This window comes from Lathyrus oleraceus, chromosome 2 (genome assembly GCF_024323335.1).
Source record: "Lathyrus oleraceus cultivar Zhongwan6 chromosome 2, CAAS_Psat_ZW6_1.0, whole genome shotgun sequence".
Lineage (NCBI taxonomy): Eukaryota > Viridiplantae > Streptophyta > Magnoliopsida > Fabales > Fabaceae > Lathyrus > Lathyrus oleraceus.
The window spans coordinates 431,716,444-431,737,877 of NC_066580.1; the positions used below are offsets into that span (position 1 = coordinate 431,716,444).

At 37.7% G+C, this 21,434-nt stretch overlaps 3 protein-coding genes across 4 annotated transcripts in view; 1 reads left to right on the forward strand and 2 right to left on the reverse strand.

Moving 5' to 3' along the window:
• The window catches only part of LOC127119967 (protein PIN-LIKES 7), a 50,582-nt gene that overhangs the window by 18,934 nt on the left and 10,214 nt on the right, over window positions 1–21,434 (forward strand). The gene's annotated exons all lie outside the window — the stretch shown is intronic.
• Window positions 1,681–6,830, reverse strand: LOC127123556 (uncharacterized). The gene is made up of 5 exons (XM_051053765.1): window positions 3,367–6,830; window positions 2,631–3,095; window positions 2,039–2,144; window positions 1,799–1,945; window positions 1,681–1,701 (listed from the first exon to the last, which is right to left on the reverse strand). The coding sequence occupies exons 1-5, from the start codon at window positions 6,828–6,830 to the stop codon at window positions 1,681–1,683; spliced, it is 4,203 nt and encodes a 1,400-aa protein (XP_050909722.1).
• LOC127123557 (uncharacterized) lies at window positions 7,136–8,584 on the reverse strand. The gene has a single exon (XM_051053766.1). The coding sequence runs from the start codon at window positions 8,582–8,584 to the stop codon at window positions 7,136–7,138; it is 1,449 nt and encodes a 482-aa protein (XP_050909723.1).

A 21,434-nucleotide genomic window follows, 5' to 3' on the forward strand; every position in this document is an offset into this window, starting at 1 on the left:
AAAGATGGTATCTCTACTTCAATTGGGAGAACTGCATCCATCCCATATACTAGAGAGAAACCCCTGTTGAAGTGCGAACTGAGGTTCTGTATCCATGCAAAGCAAAGGGTAACATTTCATGCCAATCTTTGTAAGTTTTCACCATCTTTTGCAGGATTTTCTTGATATTCTTATTTGCGGCTTCAACAGCTCCATTCATCTTCGGACGATATGGAGAAGAGTTGTGATGTTCAATCTTGAAGGTCTCACACAACTCTTTCATTGTTTTGTTGTTCAAATTTGTCCCATTATCCGTGATAATTCTGCTTGGAACTCCATAGCGACAGATAATCTGGTTCTTAATGAAGCGGGCAACCACTTGTTTCGTCACGTTGGCGTATGACGTAGCTTCTACCCATTTGGTGAAGTAGTCAATTGCAACCAAGATGAAACGATGACCATTGGAAGCTTTAGGCTCAATTGCCCCAATCATGTCAATGCCCCACATTGAGAAAGGCCAAGGTGATGATAAAACATTCAACATTGTCGGAGGCACGTGCACCTTGTCAGCATAAATTTGACATTTATGACATTTTCTAGCATAGTTGAAACAATCAGACTCCATGGTCAACCAATAATAACCAGCTCTCAAGATCTTCCTAGACATGGCATGTCCATTGGCGTGAGTTCCAAATGATCCTTCATGAATCTCTTTGATCAACAGGTCTGCTTCGTGTCTGTCCACGCATCTGAGCAGAACCATGTCATAGTTTCTTTTATATAGCACCTCGTTGCTAAGGAAGAATTTGGATGCCAACCTCCTTAAAGTCTTCTTATCTAGGGTTGTTGCATTCACTGGGTATTCTTGATTTTGTAAGTAGTTCTTGATATCATAGAACCACGGTTTCTCGTCAATTTCTTCTTCAACCAATAGACAATAGGCTGGTGCAATTTTCCTCTCAATTGTGATAAGTGGCGCCTCATTGAGAAATCTGACTTGGAACATAGAGGCTAACATAGCCAAAGCATCTGCTATCTGATTTTCTGCTCTCGGAACATGATGAAAGGTGATTTCATCAAAGTACTTTATCAATCCCATAATGTGGGCACGATATGGGATTAACTTCTCATCACGAGTTTCCCATTCTCCTTTGACTTGGTAGATCACTAAGGCTGAGTCTCCATATACTTTAAGGATCTTGATTCGGGTGTCAATTGCAGCTTCAATACCCAAGATACATGCTTCATACTCTGAAATGTTGTTGGTACATTCAAAACACAATCTTGCTGTGAAAGGAGAATATCCACCATTGGGATTCATCAACACGGCTCCCACACCATGCCCCATGCAATTGGAGGAACCATCAAACATCATCTTCCAACATGAACCTGGCTCGGGACCTTCATCTGGGCTTGGAGTTTCACAATCTTTCACCAACATAATGTCTTCATCTGGGAAATCAAACTTCAATGGCTCATAGTCTTCGACAGGATGATTAGCGAGGTAGTCAGACAAAACACTTCCTTTGATAGATTTCTGGGTTACGTACTGGATGTCGTATTCAGATAACAACATGTGCCAACGGGCAAGTCTTCCAGTCAAAGCAGGCTTCTCAAAGATATACTTTATTGGATCCATTTTGGAGATCAACAAAGTAGTGTGACAAATCATATACTGCCTAAGACGTCTGGCAGCCCATGCTAAAGCACAACAAGTTTTTTCTAAGAGTGAATATCTGCTTTCACAATCAGTAAACTTCTTGCTCAAGTAATAAATGGCATGTTCTTTCTTTCCAGTTTCATCATGTTGACCTAGTACACAACCCATGGATCCTTCGAGCACAGTTAAGTACATGAAGAGAGGCTTCCCTGGAATGGGTGGAATCAAGATAGGAGGTTCTTGCAGATAACCTTTAATCTTCTCAAAAGCTTGCTGACAATCAGAATTCCATTCAATTGCTTGATCCTTTCGGAGCAATTTAAATATAGGCTCACATGTAGCAGTCATGTTGGAAATAAATCTGGAAATGTAGTTCAATCTTCCAAGAAAACCTCTAACTTGCTTTTCAGTTTGTGGAGCTGGCATGTCTTGTATCGCTCTGACCTTATCTGGATCTACTTCAATTCCTCGTTGACTAACAATGAAACCAAGTAACTTCCCTGATCTGACCCCAAATGTACACTTAGCTGGATTCAGACGCAATCTAAATTTTCTGAGGCGCTCAAATAGTTTCAACAAATGGTCCAAATGATCCTCCTCACTCTGTGATTTGGCAATCATATCGTCCACATAGACTTCAATCTCCTTATGCATCATGTCATGAAAGAGGGTGACCATCGCCCTTTGATAGGTTGCCCCTGCGTTCTTGAGACCAAAAGGCATAACCTTGTAGCAGTAAGTTCCCCATGGTGTGATGAAGGTGGTCTTTTCCATGTCATCGGGATCCATCTTGATCTGATTATAGCCTGAAAACCCATCCATGAAGGAGAAAACAGCAAACCTAGCAGTGTTATCAACCAAGGTGTCAATATGTGGGAGAGGGAAATCGTCTTTCGGACTAGCTTTATTCAAATCCCTATAGTCCACGCACATTCTGACCTTGCCATCCTTTTTAGGTACTGGCACAATGTTAGCTACCCATTGAGGGTACTTTGCAACTGCAAGGAAGCCAGCATCAAACTGTCTTTTGACCTCTTCTCGAATCTTCAAAGCCATGTCTGGTCTTGTTCTTCGGAGTTTTTGTTTTACTGGTGGACAATCTGGTCGGAGTGGTAATTTGTGAACGACAATGTCTGTGTCTAAACCGGGCATATCTTGATACGACCATGCAAACACATCCACATATTCTTGTAAAAGCTTGACCAATCTTTCTTTGATGTCTGCCCCAAGTGTTGTACCAATCTTGACCTCTTTCTTTGCTTCCTCGGTGCCAAGGTTGATTGTCTCTACCTGCTCTTGACGTGGTTGGATATCTGTGTACTCGTACTCAACCAATCTTGCCAGTTCGTCGGGAACATCACAATCTTCCTCACCCTCTTCTTCAGCTTGGTAGATTGGTGAATCAAAGTTAAGAGGGAAAGTAGAGTCATTGGATTCAACATGGTTTTCTTTTATTCTGCATGTTTAAATGATTTGTTTTTATTAAAAGTAAAAAAAAAACAAAGGAATGCAAGAGGAAAATGATTTTTATTTTAATGGTTTTGAAAAGATTGCCATTTTTCTTTAAAAGTGAAAGAGAAAAAGAAGTAAATGAACAAACAGGAATTTAACAAAACGCCTTCATTGATATAAATCTTGGAAATGCAAAGGTGGCCCTACAAAATAGTCCAATAGCTTTGGGCATAACTATGGAATTTTGAAAACACCAAAGAAAAACAACAAATTACTTTGACAAAGGAAACATCTCTGGGATTTCAATCGCCTTCCAATTGTTCAAAGCCACATCAGATTGGTACACCAGGTTGCTCAAATCTTCATCTTCAAGATATTCATCAATAGCATTGACTTGATATCCAGTGTTGACGAACACTTCTTGGATAGTCTTCGGACGTCCTTCGATGGAGGTTGATGCTTCCTTCTTGACATTGGTTGGTTTGTAACCCAACCCACAACGGTCTAGCTTTAGTTTGACATCAATAACATCTCCCCAACCTTCGGGACTTCCTTCCTCGATGGTTGATCTTGCTTTCTTCCATGATGCAAAAGATGGAATACCCTTCTCCTTTGGTTCTTCGACTTCTATAAGGACAGCGTTGGCTATTTCAAGAGCTTGGAAAGAAGTTTCCAAAGCATCCTCATCAGTCTCAATGTAACTGAACGAAGAGAGGTGGCTTACCATAAGATCTTCCTCACCTGACACAATCACCAGCTTATCACCAATAACAAATTTCATTTTTTGGTGCAAGGTGGAAGTCACGGCCCCAGCGGCATGAATCCACGGTCTTCCAAGCAAACAACTATAATTTGGGTTGATGTCCATAACCTGAAAGGTAATTTCAAATACATGTGGACCAATTAATATTGGCAGCTCCACCTCCCCTATGACGGTCCTCCTCGATCCATCAAATGCCTTGACAATCAATGCGCTTGGCCTCATCTCAGTCCCTTGATATGCCAACTTAGCCAGTGTCCTCTTAGGTAAAACATTCAGAGAGGAGCCAGTGTCCACAAGGACTCTTGCTAGGGTATCTTCTTGGCATTTCACAGATATGTGCAAAGCACGATTATGGTCTTGACCATCCTTCGTCAAATCTTCTCTACTGAAGCTGAGATGGTTGCATGCTGTAATGTTGGCAATGACCCCATCAAATTGATCAATAGTAATGTCGTGAGTGACATGAGCCTGAGCTAACAATTTCTGCAAGGCACTCCTATGAGCTGGAGAGCTCATGAGAAGAGACAAAATGGATATCTTTGAAGGAGTTTGATGCAGCTGATCAATAATCTTGTAATCACTCTTCTTGATAATCCTCAGAAATTCAGCGTCTTCATCAATTGTGATTACCTCTTTGCCTTTGCCGGTAACAGTAGTGGTGGTTTCTTTCGGTGGATTTGGTGGAGCCAAGTTGACCTGAGGGGTATAAATGCGACCACTGCGGGTCATTCTACTTCCCACTGCTATATCAGTGCTTGCAATACTCAGACCTTCTTTATGACCTTCTTTGTCAGACCTTTGGTTAACCACAGATGTATCATACTTCCAAGGAACTGCTTTAGTATTCTCAAAAGGAAAAGATCTAGGCCTTTGGACAACCACTGGATTAGGCATATTGAAGATTGGTTCAACTGATTCTGGAATGTTGAAAATTGGCTGAACAACAGTAGAATCTAGAACGTTGAATATTGGCTCTGGAATGTTGAAGATTGGTGTTGTAGTACTTAACTCAGGTAGATTGAAGATGGGTTCAATCACTGCTACCTCATTCTTTTTCATACGACTGCTTACTTGCAACACACCTTGGTTAATCAATTCTTGAATATCCTTTCGGACCATTTCACATCCTTTAGGACCAATAGTACATTCTTCACAACTCTTATGGCAAATTTTCAATAAACCTGCCTCCACTAACTTTGCATGAAAATCTCTGAGAGGAGTCTTGATTTTGGTTGCATCAAGAATCAGACCTTCATTAGGCTCATCATCAATAGCATTGACAGACCCATGGGCAGGCAGAGGATTGTTTTTGACATTTGGACTGGTATCCCCAAATGAAAGAATCTTTTTCTCAATCAATTCCCTCACAATATGTTTTAAGGCATAACAACCTTCCAAATCATGCCCTGGGGCACCTTCATGGAACAGACAATGTGCATTGGGATTGTAATATGGTGGGAGAGGATCTGGTGGAGGTCCCAAAGGTCTCGGAACAACTAACCCTTTCTTCAACAATGACGGATATAATTCAGTGTAAGACATAGGAATTTGAGGAATCGGAGGTTTTCCACCTTGTCTTCTATTTTGGAATGGAGCATTTTGGCGCGGAGCTGGAGTCCTTTGTTGATAAGCTGGAGCGTTGGGCGCTTGTTGATAAGTTGGAACGTTGGGCGCTTGTTGATAAGTTGGAACGTTGGGTGTTGTTTGAAAGATCGGAGCTACTTGAGTCGACTGATGCATTGGGACTTGCTGATTGAAAGTTGGTGCAATAGCTGCTACATACGGCTGTTGAGAAAATTGTGGTTGTTGAACATAATGTTGTTGAGCAAAATATTGTTGCTTTTTCCAAGGCTGATTCTTTCTTCTACTACCCATCACTGCATTTGTTTCTCCTTCCTTTTTCTTATGGAAACTACTAGATAATTTCTTGGTATTGTTGTTATTGTTGGAATTACTAGCTGAAATAATCATCTTGCCATTTTTTAAGCCAAGTTCCACTTTGATACCCACGGCCACCAAGTCAGAAAAACTTGCAGTCACGCTTCCCACCATCCTTTCAAAAAATTCTGGTCGCACTGTGTCGACGAACCAATCTGCCAATTCTTTTTCTGTTAATGGAGGTTCCACTTGAGATGCAGTCTCTCTCCACCTTTGTGCATATTCTTTAAAGGATTCAGAATCCTTTTGGGACATGCTCAACAATTGCCTTCTATCGGGGGCTAGATCCATGTTGTACTTGTATTGTTTGATGAAAGCATCAGACAAATCTTGGAAACAACGGATGCGAGTCTGATCAAGGGTTAAGTACCATTTGGAAGAGGCACCTTTCAAACTGTCTTGGAAACAGTGGATCATGAGTTTGTCATTGTCCACGTGAGCTGCCATCTTTCTATAATACATGATGAGGTGACTTTTGGGACAAGTAGCTCCTTCATATTGATCAAGGTTGGGTATCTTGAATTTTGCGGGGATCACTAATCCAGATACAAGACACATTTCTCTGGCAGCAGCACCAAAGATCTGATCACCTTCCATTGCTCTCAGCCTTTTCTCAATGGTTTCAACATTTTCTCTCAGCTTTTCATGTCTTTCATCACCTTCTTCAGACATATCAGGTATATCATACACTTGTTGATGATCATCGAAGTACGGTTGAACTCGAGTGTGCATGGCAGTGGGTGCAAAAGTAGGAATCACTTGATTAACTTCAGTAGTTAATGGGACTGTGTGTTGAGTGGACTGTCCTTGAGGAGGAGGCACAAAACCATAAGGAAGACCAAAGGGAGGCCAAGTTGCTGGAGTAGTAACTGTTGACTGAGGAGTAATCACCGGATTGACGATCTCAGAAACAATTGTGGGTTGAGTATCCATCTTTGCACGTATTACTTGCAACATCTCCATGATTTGACCTATATTCCCACGTAGATCTGTAAGCTCTTCATTCACTCTTTCCATCTCTTGCTCTTGCTCGGCCATTCTATGTCGGGCTTGAGCTCTGGTGTTGTACTGGTGTGAGGGTCTCAGTGTGGAAACTATTGGAGAAAGAAATGACGGAAATGAGTTTTTATTTTGATAAAAAATGTAAGTGTGATGACATATGCATGAATGCAATGAAAATTCAAAATTTTAAAAGTTTCAAGGAACTTAAGAGATAATTGCAAACATCAAAAGGCAAATAACAATGACCAAAAGAAACTCATTTCATTAATCAAAGGGAGTTACAAAATTTGAGTACACTTTCAAAAGTTCTAAACAAAGCTAAATAAAAGCTAGGTAAAGTCCTAAGGAGATTCCCCTAGTAGCCTCAAGTTGAGCTTCTTAATTTGTTCTTCCATCTCAGCCTTCTCGAGCACAAGCTTGTCCACGATCAACTTCCAAGGAGTATTTGACTGAACGCCATAGGAAAATAAATCCTCTTGCACCTTTCTCTTCTTGTTGGAGAGCTCTTCTTCATTCTTCATCTTCAACTGCCTTTGAAGTTCTTCATCCTCATTTTTGATGATTTGATACTTGTTCTTCCAAGCGTCCCTTTCTCGATGCGCTTTGGTCAAAGCAATCTTCAACTTCTCTGCATCAGTCATGAAGATATAGGTAGGTTCTTTGTCAGCTAAAGGCAAAGGCTCTTGGCGAGGATAAGGCATTTTCAAGCTGATGGCCCTATCTTGCACCCATTTAAGATAAGGTTCTAAGGATACACAATTTGTCTTCCCTAAGACTTTCTTTTCTAACTTATGAACATGGCGCCAAGCGTGCACAATCTTCTCTTTGAGCGCTTTGCAATCTTCACATTCCTTAAAGAACAAACCCTCCAAGTGAATATTCTTTGGCTTATCTCTCATTGGATAACCGAGTTGACGCCGATCTAGGATTGGGTTGTAACTGATGCCCCCTTTTGTACCAAGAAGAGGTACATTAGAAAATTCTCCACAACTATCAATGATACTAACTCCATCATAGTCACGACTATACCAAACAATATCTGAATGTGTGAGAGACATAATCTTCTGTGACCATAAAAGACCATCCTTTAGATCCCAAAAAGCATGAGACCTAGGCAAATGAGAAATAAACCACTTGTACAACATAGGCACACAACATGTAATCATTCCTCCACTATAAGAATTCCTCATATGAACAGAATGATATGCATCAGCAAGCAAAGTAGGAACTGGATTTCCTATTAAGAAGATCTTGATGGCATCCATGGCAACAAAGTCATCAAAACTAGGAAATAGGAACAATCCATAGATAAGTAGAGCAAAAACAGCCTCAAAAGCATCCACACTCCTCATTCTAGCAAAATACTGAGCTTTGTTCATTAGAAACTTAGCTGTCAAACCAAGCATTTTTCCTTTTGTGGTCATGTGATCCTTGATCTCTGATATTTTCAAGTGAGTAGCCTTTGCAATGTCTTGATTTTTGGGATCTTCCTCCAAACCAGAAAATGGAGCTTGACTAGAAATAGGAACACCAATCAGATGAGAGTATTCTTCAAGTGTTGGCATAAGCTGATAGTCGGGGAAAGTGAAACAGTGATACATGGGATCATAAAACTGAATCAAAGTAGAAAGAAGTCCATCTGCCATGTTGATCTTCAAAAGAGAGAGCAAATGTCCATATCTTTTACTGAAAGCCTCTGTGTCGACAACCAAAGATCCCAATTTCCTTAGGTCTTCTAACTTAGGACTCTTGAAAGTGTACTTTTGAGTCTTTTTCCTTCCAAAATCCATGATAAACCTAATGTTTGCAACAAAAGTTCCTAAGCTCCTTGAAAACTTTGTTAAAAAAAATGATGTTTATGATGCATGGATGCATGAATGCACAATCACACAAACAAGGGTCACACACAAATAGGGTTCAAAGGTTCGACGTTGCGAGCATGAGGCCATAGGTCTAACCATCCCAAATGTACTATGGGTTTATTTTGTACCTGTACAACGGGTTCTACAAAGGTTCCCAAAAATCATCGACCCATCTTTCGGATATTATCAACATGCCAATTACTCGGGAGTTAATAATATTCTCAAGGGAATCTAATTTGAGTGTAGTATCGCGTATCAACTATTTCAGATTTACACCTTCATAGTCATCGCACTACATCCTAAAGGCCAAGTGGGGTGAAGGGGGTTACTAAGGTCCTCAGCTTCTCAGGTTACCCAAATCAATATAGTATGTGTTTTCACAATTGCTTGATCAACAATACTAATTGTAAAGGGAACCTCCACATGAGTGGTGCATTCTCAAGTCAGCTTGTTCGGGATTAAACTCCCTATAAGCCTTCTTGACTATACCACATCCTATCTTATTTATGTACACTCAAATCCGGGTTAGGACTTACCTCACCACACAATGGATCACCCAAAACAAAGGTCCAAACAAACAAAAGAAACAACCAATAATAATAACACAAATATAATCAAAATAGGCTTAACCCTCTTTCAATGTCTCCCCAGTGAAGTCGCCAATTCTGTCGCGGTGAGAATCGGATATCAAGCTATTGTATTAACTTGAATCACAAAACATTAAATGTTCACCACCGAACTTTAATTTATCCAAGGGAAAGGGAAAAAGGTCGAATAAAACCCTAATTGTGCAATGTAAAAACAATGCGAAGAGATCTAAAGTTCGGGGGTTGGTTATACTAAGGGAAGGTGTTAGCATCCTTAATATCTATAGTATCCTATAGGAACCTTTTGAAAGTATTTGTGTTATGTTATTATTTGGAAATGTTTTGTTGGGAAGGACCTAAAGGTTTTATTAAGTTTGCTCGCCAAAACTTCGCGGTCATGTGCCTACGTATCCTTATAAGGATGGAATCAGAGCAACCGTAGTTCACCTAACTAAGGGCGAAGGAACACTTGGTAGTGATCAAGGTTCCAAGGGGGGAAGTAAGTGTTCATAACAAACATACTTACAAGAGTTACCAAGTAACTCTTACTTGAGTCTAAGTTGAAAGTGAGAATGACTCTAACAAGGTCAAAGGGAAACTAGGGATTGCTAAACTACCTATGACATTAAGTCAAAAAGAGGTCTTTCCCTTGGATTTAGGCAAAAAGATAAACAAAATATAAGCAAAATGAAGAAGCTGTTCATACATGACATCAACAAATATAAGCACATGATAAAGAAGATGTTCAAGCATGACATCAACAAGGATAATCAAATGGCAAATAAGATGTTCAAGCATGACATCAACAATGACAAACAAGGATGAAGAAGATGTTCAAACATGACATCCACAAAGATAATCAAATGAAGGAGATGTTCATACATGACATCAACAAATATAAACAAAGATGAAGAAGATGTTCAAACATGACATCCACAAAGATAATCAAATGAAGGAGATGTTCATATATGACATCAACAAATATAAACAAAGATGAAGAAGATGTTCAAACATGACATCCACAAAGATAATCAAATGAAGGAGATGTTCATACATGACATCAACAAATATAAACAAAGATGAAGAAGATGTTCAAACATGACATCCACAAAGATAATCAAATGAAGGAGATGTTCATACATGACACCAACAAATATAAGCACATGATAAAGAAGATGTTCAAGCATGACATCAACAAAGATATGAAAGCATGATCATAATAATATCAAGCATGGTATGTATACACATATGTACAACATGTGAACATGAACAAGGGTATAACAACATCAATCAAAGATGTATCAAGTTACACGAATATGAATGACATGGATATATCATCATGAAGAAACAAATATGAATGACATAACAATTCATGAACATGTATATGGATGTCATAGTAAGTATGAATGAACATGTGTATGCATGAAGTAAAACATGGTTTAGACATAACATCAACTTGATCATGAAAACAATTTAAGTTACATGCATGTTAAGGTTCAATATGATCACAAACAAAGGTTCAACATCATACAAAAAGTTTGAACATGTAAGCATATAAGTCATACAAAGACATGTTAATACAAGTTTAAAGCATTCGTAAACACATAAACAAACACAAACACAATGGCATAAATGCACACAAAGATTCAACAAGACATGAAATAATGACATGTGAATCATGGATCAATGGCAAAATAAACACACAAAAGCTCATGGTATAGCAACAAAGTTCAAAGCACAAAAACATGTAAACATACATTAAAGTAAGTCAAAATAGGTCAAAATCAATAGGCATATATTAACAACACCAAACAAAGTTCATATATGATTCAAAACATTCATACAAGTCATGGTGATCAAGAAAAATTAAAGTATCAACCAAAGAAAGTCATTTGAAACCCTAAAACAATCCTAAAAAGGGTGTCAACTTTAGACAAGTATAAGTGTGTGAAAAATAAATAAATTCTGGAATTTCTTTTCACCATCATAAAATAGACAAAATTATGAACACATAGCAAAAAGAGTGGCTTAAAAAGGCTTAGGGATCATCAAGTTATGAGTCTTTGAAGTTATGAAAAATAACAAAAATAAATAGGCAAAAAAAAAAACAATGAATAAAAATGGGTCTGGGGTAAGCAAGATTCGAACCCCAGACCTCTTACACACACAAAGCCTTAACACACACACTCTAACCGCTGGGGCAGCGATACATCCATTAACTTATTTACAAACATAAATATATATAATAAAACGATTCCAGAAACTGGAAAATGACACCAAACATCATCTTCTTCCTCATGTTCTTGCATGTTTCTTTTATTATTATTTTCACAACTTCAAACAGTCATAACTCTCTCAATTTTCCATGAAATTAAAAACCGTAAGAACCTAAATTGCTCTATTTTTCGCAAGGAATTTAATGGTACCATTATCTCATCCTAAAAATCAATGTATAAAGCGTGCCAAGGCAAAAACCAGAACTGAACTTTTAATTTTCAAACAAAAAAATCTCAATGCATGAGCATGGTATAATGCATACAGTAGCAAACAGACAATAAATACACTATGTACTACATCTTAACTTCAATAAATATTCAAGAATGATGCATGAACAAGAGTTTCAAGTGTAAGTGCACTTACCTATTGGAGAAAGTCCAATGCTTCTTCTTAGCTATTACAGAGATAAAATAGAGATTCCACCAGCCTTGTTGGTCCTTGAGGATAGTGTTTGAACAATGAGAATGGCCAGAAACAACTTGTATTATCTCACACAAATGTTCTTGCAAAGTGAAGGAGTGAAATGGTGAATGATAAAGTAGATGTTACAGAACTTATTCAAGTGATTAAACAAGTTCTAAATGATGTCTAGAGATGATTTGTGGTGTTTGTTTGGAAGATACATGTGGAGAATAAGTTTGGCTAGAGAACTTGCAAAAATAGTGTGTTTTTGCAAATTCTAATGGAATGGGGGTTTGATGAAGTGTTAAGGGGTTCTTGTTGTGTCCTTTGAGGCTTAAGAGATCCCTCTATTTATAGGAAAAGAGTGAGGATTGGAACTGATTAGAAACAAAAGTTGTGAAGTTATGGTTTTGGTTGAGAATGAAAGTGAAGTTTGCATGAATAGTTGGATTTCAAGGAGTTTGTCATATCTCCCTAGCCTCTATAAGATTGCTTCTGATCTCTTAAGATTATTTGTGATCTTTAGGGACAAGTTTCAAGGGTGAAAGATTGAGTTGTTGGCATAAAGCTTGCTTTATCAAAGTAGTAAAGTGGCCTTTTGCAAATTCACCCATAAATGGTATAATGCAATGGACAAAACCTCAACTCCTTGTGCAATGCCCTTAGGATTCATATAAACATCTGATTATGGAGAGATTTATACACAAGAGGACCTGCAATCAAGAGATCTTCACATTTGAAATGGTTTTCCTCCAAAAATTCAGCATGAACATGACTTGAAATTCAAGTTTGGAACCCCAACTTCCCATTTTCGAAACTCACAGCTCATGCATGGGAAAAAAATGTACTTGTACTTTTTAAAAAGCCCCAAACATGCTCTACAACTTTCATGTTTTGAGTTTTTTCTGAATCAAAGTGGATCATGATGAAAACTGGCTGTAAAGTTTATCACTTTTTAGGGATCAATGCTGTCTTGAAAATTTTCTAAGTGTTTCAACTTGAGACACCAACTTTATATCCTCATAACTCAAAATCCATGCACTTTTATGGAATCAACCCTCTAGGACAAAGTTGAAGTATGAAACAAGAGCTTTCATTTGAGATTTGTAGCAAATAAAATGGCTGCTCGGATTGGAAGTTATGGTATGAGAAAGTAGTGCACTTGAACATGAAATTTGGGTACTTAGTGAAATTTTCAATGTTTTCAAGATTGCCCTTTTTGCAAGTAACCTCATTTATCTTGATTTTTCTTGATCAAATTCATCAATTAAGCATATAATTATGAAATTTAACTTGAGAAGTTCATATTTGATCATAAATCTCAAAAGTCAAAGGTTTGACTTTGTAATGCATTAATTGTGTATCAGATGAATTTCAATTCTTGATCTTCAATGAATTCAAACTCTTGAGCAAATTGAACATCATGGATGGGACCTAAGATGTACTTTAGTGTGTTGAGTGATTTCTCAAGGCTTGAGATCATGTCTTGATCAAAATTCTCAGATGAAATTGAATGTTGTTGAGAAATCCTAATTAGTGAACCAGATGAAAGTGAAGCTTGATGCACTTCTGATTAGGACATAATACCCTTATTTGTTGATGGAGAGAGATCTCTTGAGTGTATGAAAACTTGATTTATTGATGACCAATCCAAAACTTTGAATGGTCAATCCTTTAAGCTCTTTGAGGGAAACCCTAATTCACATATGAAACAAACCAGACATATCTTGATCTTGAGGTTAGCTATGCATGAATGATGGCTATGATGAAAATGATTATGAAATTTAGGGGTAAAATTTGGGGTGTGACAACTATCTATTCCAGGGACTTTATTAATCAACCATAATAAAGAAAATGCCTTTAAATAATTCGATACAAGTACCAAAAGTATTGGCCTCTAGGGCTTACACCAACAATATCCCACTAGCACTAGAGCCAATCAGGCATACCCCGTATGCCCATTGATCTAGTATGGCCATCATGCTTCTGCTGCGCAAGAGGCTTTGTCAGTGGGTCAGCAACATTGTCAAGTGTAGGTACTTTACATATTTTCGCACAACGCCTAAGTATGTATTTGGATCGTTGGTGAGATCTAGGCTCCTTAGCTTGTGCAATAACACCATTGTTATCATAATAGAGACCAATGGGATCCACAATGCTAGGGACTATGCCAAGTTTATTGATCCAAACAGCTTCCTTTGCTGCACTTAAGGCAACAATATACTCGGCCTCAGTTATAGAATCAGCAACTGCATCTTGCGTTGAACTTTTCAAGCTCACAGTGCCACCATTTAAGCACAACACATAACCAGATTGGAATCATTCATATTAAAGCGTCTCAGCACTTTGTCTATGTATGTACTCTGACTTAGGCCAAGCAGTTTTGTGATCTATCTCTATAGATTCTGGTTCCTAATATATAGGCTGCTTCACCTAGGTCCTTCATAGAAAAGCATTTCCCCAACCAAGACTTTACTTGTTGCAGGGTAGGGATATCGATTCCAATGAGTAATATGTCATCTACATATAATACCAGGAATACGATCATGCTACCACTAACCTTCTTGTAGACACAAGTCTCATCTTCGTTCTTGATGAATCCATACAGTTTTACTGTTTCATCAAAACGAAGATTCCATGAGTAGGTCACAGGCTCATCTTGATCCATGAGTAATACATCACCTTGATCAGATATCCATATATCTCAGGTAGGTGACGTATCCTGCCTGACCTACGCTGGGCTTGTTCTACTTGAGCAGGTTGCTCTTACACAACTACTTGTGTTTCCTACTCTAATTCCTCCATATGTGTATCGATGCTTTGTGATTCTTGAATTTCTTCAAGCTCTACTTTCCTCCCACTGGTTCCTTTGGAATTAAAATCTTTTTTCTAGGAAAACTCCAGTTCGAGCGACAAACACTTTGCCCTCAGAAGGATTGTAGAAGTAATATCCTCTTGTTTCTTTAGGATACCCCACAAATAAGCATTGGTCAGATTTGGGCTCAAGCTTAGTTGAAATTTGTCGTTTCACATAAACTTCGCAACCCCAAATCTTCATGTAAGACATATGTGGTCTCTTACCACTCCATATCTCATATGGTGTCTTTTCAACCCTTTTTGGATGGAACACGGTTAAGTGTGTAAGCTGCGGTCAACAGCGCATGTCCCCAAAAGGAGTTTGGAAGATCGGCGTGACTCATCATGGATCGGACCATGTCTAACAGGGTTCGATTTCTTCTCTCAGACACACCATTCCATTGGGGTGTTCCAGGAGGAGTGAGTTGGGATAGGATCCCACACTCTTTCAGATGGTCATCAAACTCTAGGCTTAAATATTCACCACCTCGATCTGATCAAAGAGCTTTAATATTCTTACCTAGTTGGTTTTGTACTTCATTCTTGAATTCTTGGAACTTTTCAAAGGACTCTGATTTGTGTTTCATTAAATACACATAACCATATCTACTGAAATCATCAGTGAATGTGATGAAGTACTGAAAACCTCCTCTAGCTGATATGTTCAGTGGACCACATACATCAGTATGTATGAGGGCCAAAAGATCATTTGCTCTTTCACCTTTTCCTGTGAATGGAGACTTTGTCATCTTGCCAATTAAACAAGATCTGCATGTCTCATATGATTCATAATCAAAAGAGTCCAACAGTCCATCTTTATGGAGTTTGGAAATGTGTTTCTCATTTATGTGGCCTAATCGACAATGCCAAAGGTAAGTTGGATTTAACTCATTAGGTTTCATCCTTTTAGTATTAATGTTATAAATAGGCATTTCAAGATCAATGACATATAGTCCATTGTTCATTTGTGCAGTTGCATAGAATATATCATTCAAATAAATTGAACAACAATTGTTCTTTATTATGAATGAAAAACCGAACTTGTCCAAACAAGAAACGGAAATAATATTCCTGCTAATTGCTGGTACATAATAACAGTTCTATAACTGAATTATTAAACCACTAGGTAAAGTCAATTCATAAGTTCCTACGGCTAAGGCAGCAACCTTTGCTCCATTACCAACTCGTAGGCCGACTTCACCTTTTGCCAATTTTCTACTCCTTTTTAGTTCTTGCACATTTGTACAAATGTGAGAACCGCATCCAGTATCTAATACCCATGATGCAGAAGTAGATAAATTAATTTCAATAACAAAAATACCTGAAGTTGGAGTCTCTACTCCATTCTTCCTATCTTCCAGGTACTTTGGGCAGTTCCTCTTCCAGTGTGCGGTCTTACCGCAATGGAAGCAGGTGCCTTCCTTTTCTATGCTTCCACTAGGCTTCAAAGCAGCACTAGTGGGTTTGGGTTTGGCAACTTCCTTGCCTTTCCCTTTATCATGTTTGAGGACAATCCTCATGTCTCGGTACCAATCCAGAAAATTTGTCCCAGACAATTTTTCCTTATCAAGGATTGATTGCAGGATGTTGTTAGAGGTGTTTGCTGTCATGGTAATCTATATAAGGATTAATGAAAATATAAGTATCATGGACATATTTAATTAGACCTTTAATTAAATATGCTCCCACTATTTTACTCAAAACAAATGACCCTCATCATCTGATTCGGAAAATCCCGTTGGAAGATTTTCTAGTGGGTCGAGATCCATATTTCACTTCGTTCTAAGTCCGCGTAGGCGGATTACACAAAACTAGGTTATTTAGGTAGGAACTCCTTCCAATTGTATCTCATACAACTCTCGAAAATTTCAATTGGGTGAATAACTCCTTATTCCAATCCATCATATGGATTATTCCCAACTCTTGCTTCTAAACATGTATAAGAAAATTATAATCAAGTTTGACTCATCGTTTTAGCAGTTGGATATTACAATTATCCCATCGCACCTTAACTAATACAAAACATGCACCTTGCGTAGGCGAAACCTACATTATTCGATACCAGTCTTGATGAGTGCTAAAACTTGGAAAGCAAACATATATAATATTCTCATAATTTTGTTTAGTTAAGTTTGACCCATTGTTTTAACAGTTGGATATTACAATTATCCCATCGCACCTTACTAATATATAGATCATGCACCTCGCGTAGGCGAAACCTACATTATCCATTACTAGTCTTGATGAGTGTTAAAACTTGGAAAGCATAAACTTAATATTTAATTTGAGGGAATTGCAATTTTTCTGATCTCTCACCGGCTTGTTTATCATATAAACCGTCTCTCACATGCATCAACATACATTCACATGCATCAACATACATACATACATAATGAAACAGTTATGGCCCCTAGCGCAATTGTTCTCCCAAGCCAATGAGAGAACCTAAGCTAACCTACAACGATCTAAGCTTCTCCAAGCAAGATCTTCAAGGTTGTCCTCCTTTGGCACTGACTTCTTTGCTTTCTTCATATCATTACATTACATGAAAGAAACTCGTTTTACATACGAGGGAGTGAGATGAGAAAAGAAGTTACATTGGGGAGATTAAGAGAGAGGCACGACACGCAGGTCGTATTTTAAAAACCCAAAACAAAACAAAGGAAAACTAAGGCCATAACCGATCACCACAAGACAATAATAAACACTTTATTATTATTATTATTATTAATTCCTTTAATTAATTAAAATCAAATTAAATTTTGACGACTGATCACACTACGCAGAGTTAGCCGGGGGTCCGCTGCCCGGTCAGCGGACGGTGGTTCCGCTGACCGTTCAGCGGACAGGGGTCAAGGGGGCAGCGCCCCTGCTCGAAAATTTTAATGAACAATTCATTTAAAATTGACGTCGTTTTTCGTATCAACACTTGATACTTCAAAACACTTTTTCTAGCCGAACGGGTGAATTTTTTCTTGCGTTAACCGGTTAACCATTTGCGTTAACCGGTTAACACTGTTTGAAAACTTTTAGAAAATTCTTTTCTGCCTTGCGTTAACCGGTTAACCATATGCGTTAACCGGTTAACACTGTTTGAAAATGTCTTGGAAAACTGTTTTCCGCCTTGCGTTAACCGGTTAACCAAATGCGTTAACCGGTTAACACTGTTTGAAAATCTCAAAAAATTTATTTCGCATTGCGTTAACCGGTTAACACTGTTCCAAAATTTAAAAATAAATTATTTCGTATTGCGTTAACCGGTTAACCATACGCGTTAACCGGTTAACACTGTTCGGAAAAGTGTTTAGGACGCACAACTCTTGTGCAGTCAAACCCCAATCGCATAACTCTCTGACAACACAACCCTTGTGTCGTCACTAACCCTGATGCACCAATTTCAGACCGTCAAACACATCTCGATTGTTAATTCAGTATGATTGATCAATACGTTATTGCTTCACCATACTAATGTCGGATCAAGAAGCAAACGATCATTGATCGCTCAAAGGAAAATAATCATTGAGGGTTTGAATGAACGAAACGAGAACACTATATCATATATAATGTATTTTGCATCAGGATTACATATATCACATATATGTAACTTGATCGATCTCAATTTAACCTTTGATTCATTCTGTCTTTAATCATATTATTACAGAACAAAAACAGATATCAAATTCATGGTTTCGTAAGTGGCTCTGATACCACTGTTGGAGAATGGCCATCCAAGGCGCAGCGGAATTTAAAAATTTCTCCATTTAGTGATCCTTACGAATGGTCATGATCAGTGATAGAATCGTGGAGTACCCATCAACTGTCTTTATGGTTATCCAGTTACGGACAACGTTGGATCAACACTTTATCATACCTATTATCACCATGAGAATAACTTATGACACTTTGCATAACTTTCTATATAGTATTCTCATAGCGGGTCAATCCGGTATAAATATTACTCCTAATATTCATACCTATGTTTAAGACTTGATAACTCATTATCCATGATCCATGAGATGTGATCATCACTCTACAAACATAATAGTCTTAATGCTTTAATGTTATCCCACTTCACACTAAAGCTCGACTACAAATACTTTAAGAATAGTGTCCTTATGTTTAATGTGTTCTCATGATTAAGTCACACTTAATACATTAAACGGACTATCTATTCCAGGGACTTTATTAATCAACCATAATAAAGAAAATGCCTTTAAATAATTAGATACAAGTACCAAAAGTATTGGCCTCTAGGGCTTACACCAACAATACAACCTTATGGAGTTGAAGACCGGTGAAGATGTGAATGTTATGTGGAGATCATTTCGTCGTAGGTTAACAAAGGGAACGATCGAGTTAGATCTGAAGATTTTAAGATCTGCCGACGACATAATTAAGATGATGAAACGTCCATAATTATCTGTAATGTTTAAGTTTTTTTATTTACTATTGTTTTCTTAGGTTATGTAATCCTTTGTCAAATGTTAAATTACGTTCATCTTGCATCAATTGAAGATTCAAAATGTTATCTAATAAAAAGTTATATGCAGATGTCTGAGTAATGTTACACGTAATATACAAATAAAACATGAAAATAACAATAATGTCTAAATAGGTCTTCCACTGGCTATATGTGCAGCATGAGATAAACCAGTAAAAACCTCACCATCTGAGTTTACCAACCCATGAGGTTATCTATAATAATTGTAATTATCTGGAGGCATTGTTGGTCATCGGCATCAATTGGAAGTGGTGACGGCGGCACGTCATCGACAGGTACCCCAACATGGAAGGTCCATCATCATTTGTATGTTCAACAGGTAGGATGATGCAAGGGTGTGATACAGTGACGTACCACTCCAAGTAACCATCCTCACACTGCGAGTCATGATAAACTCTCACTGTACAATCTCTAATGGCACGATCAAAGCTAATGATGTTACTCTTAAACCACATGCCAATGCCTGCAGATGGAATATCCAGAACTGGTCGTACGATAGACTCAAATAACCAACAAGTTTTCTGGTCTCAAAGGCTCAAATAACTAGTAAGATGTCTGGTCTCAAAGGTTATCGTAACTCCAAGTGATGAATATAGGATGGTCAACGTAACGAAACCCCAAGCCCAACTGGTATCTTAAAGGCTACTGAACAACCACATGTATCGGGCAAATTATGAAATTCGCGGTACAAGTTCACGCAAATTTTGCAATTCCCGATCAAATACATACTGATTTCAAAATTTTCAGAAGCGAAAACGAAATTTCTGATATCGCCTAGAGAATTTGGAGTTCGCGGGGATGTTTGGTAAATTTTGAGAAAAAGCAAAAAAACATTCGAAGACTAATATTGTCTATTCAATGGATTTGAGAGGTGTCAAATACAAATGTGTGAGTGACAAGTTAAATCCTCCACATCCGAACATAAGTTCAAAAACATAAACACGCATGTATATACATCAATTCATTGATATATAATTTATTACAAAACTATTATTGAATAGAGGTACTTTTTAAAGGACATAGATACTGATGTTGTAGGTTTGATTTTTGTCATTTATATTTTTCATTTCTTGCCAATTAAAAAATATTTTTAAAAAAAATAGGTCTCACATATTTTTAAATTTTTGACCATGTGCATTAAAGGAAAGACAAATGTATTATTAAAAAAATATAAATATTCTTAAACGAAAAATATATGATAAAACTAATAAAAATAAATATTATTAGTAATAAAAAAAATATTGAAAAAATCATTTTTATAATAAAAAATATTCTATTTTCAACTTATTCAACTACAAATTGTAAAATATGTCTTTTAATTAAATAAATCAACAAACATTAAAAAATAAAATAAAATAATAAATAATTAAAGAAAATAAATATTTGTTTATTAGGAGCAACAACAGGCTCAACCGACTTGATGATCATGGAAGGTTCAGGTGGAAATGGCAATAAAAACTCTTTGACTCTCTCATTAACCCATTGAGTGTAGACTTCCTTCGCAATACAATTCTTCTTTCCCAATTCAACCCTTCCATGATGATGGATATCTCCCCATGCTCGGAAAATCCTCTTCTGGAACTCTAGGTTGTCAACCCCTTCATACAAAACAAACTCCTTTAGATGCTCGGAATGTGGCTTGTCTACCATCGGGTAGCCCAACTGGCGTAATGTTATCCCCGGGTTATAGTTAATTCTATCCTTTGTACCGAGAAAGGGTACATTGGGGAAATTACCATAATCCATGATGATCTTAACACCGTCATAAACTCTAGAATACCAGGAGATGTCTTCAGCTGTGAGGGACATGATCCTTTGAGACCATTTCAGGTTTCCCTCGTTGTCGACAAAAAGACCCTTGCTGGGTAGATGCGAAATAAACCATCTATACAACAGCGGGGTACATCACACGATAGTCCCTTTCTTCTTCTCATTTCTCACGTGGATGGAATAGTATGTGTTTGCAAGAAGAATAGGAACGGAATTCTTGGCCATGAAGAGATAGATAGAAGCCAAGTCAACAAAGTCTTCCATATTCGGGAACAACATGATCCCATATATGATCAAAGCAAAGATAGTGTTGAAGGCATCCCAACTCTCAGCTTCAGCAAATGTAATAGCCTTGTCAACCAGAAACTTCAAGGCAAACCCATGG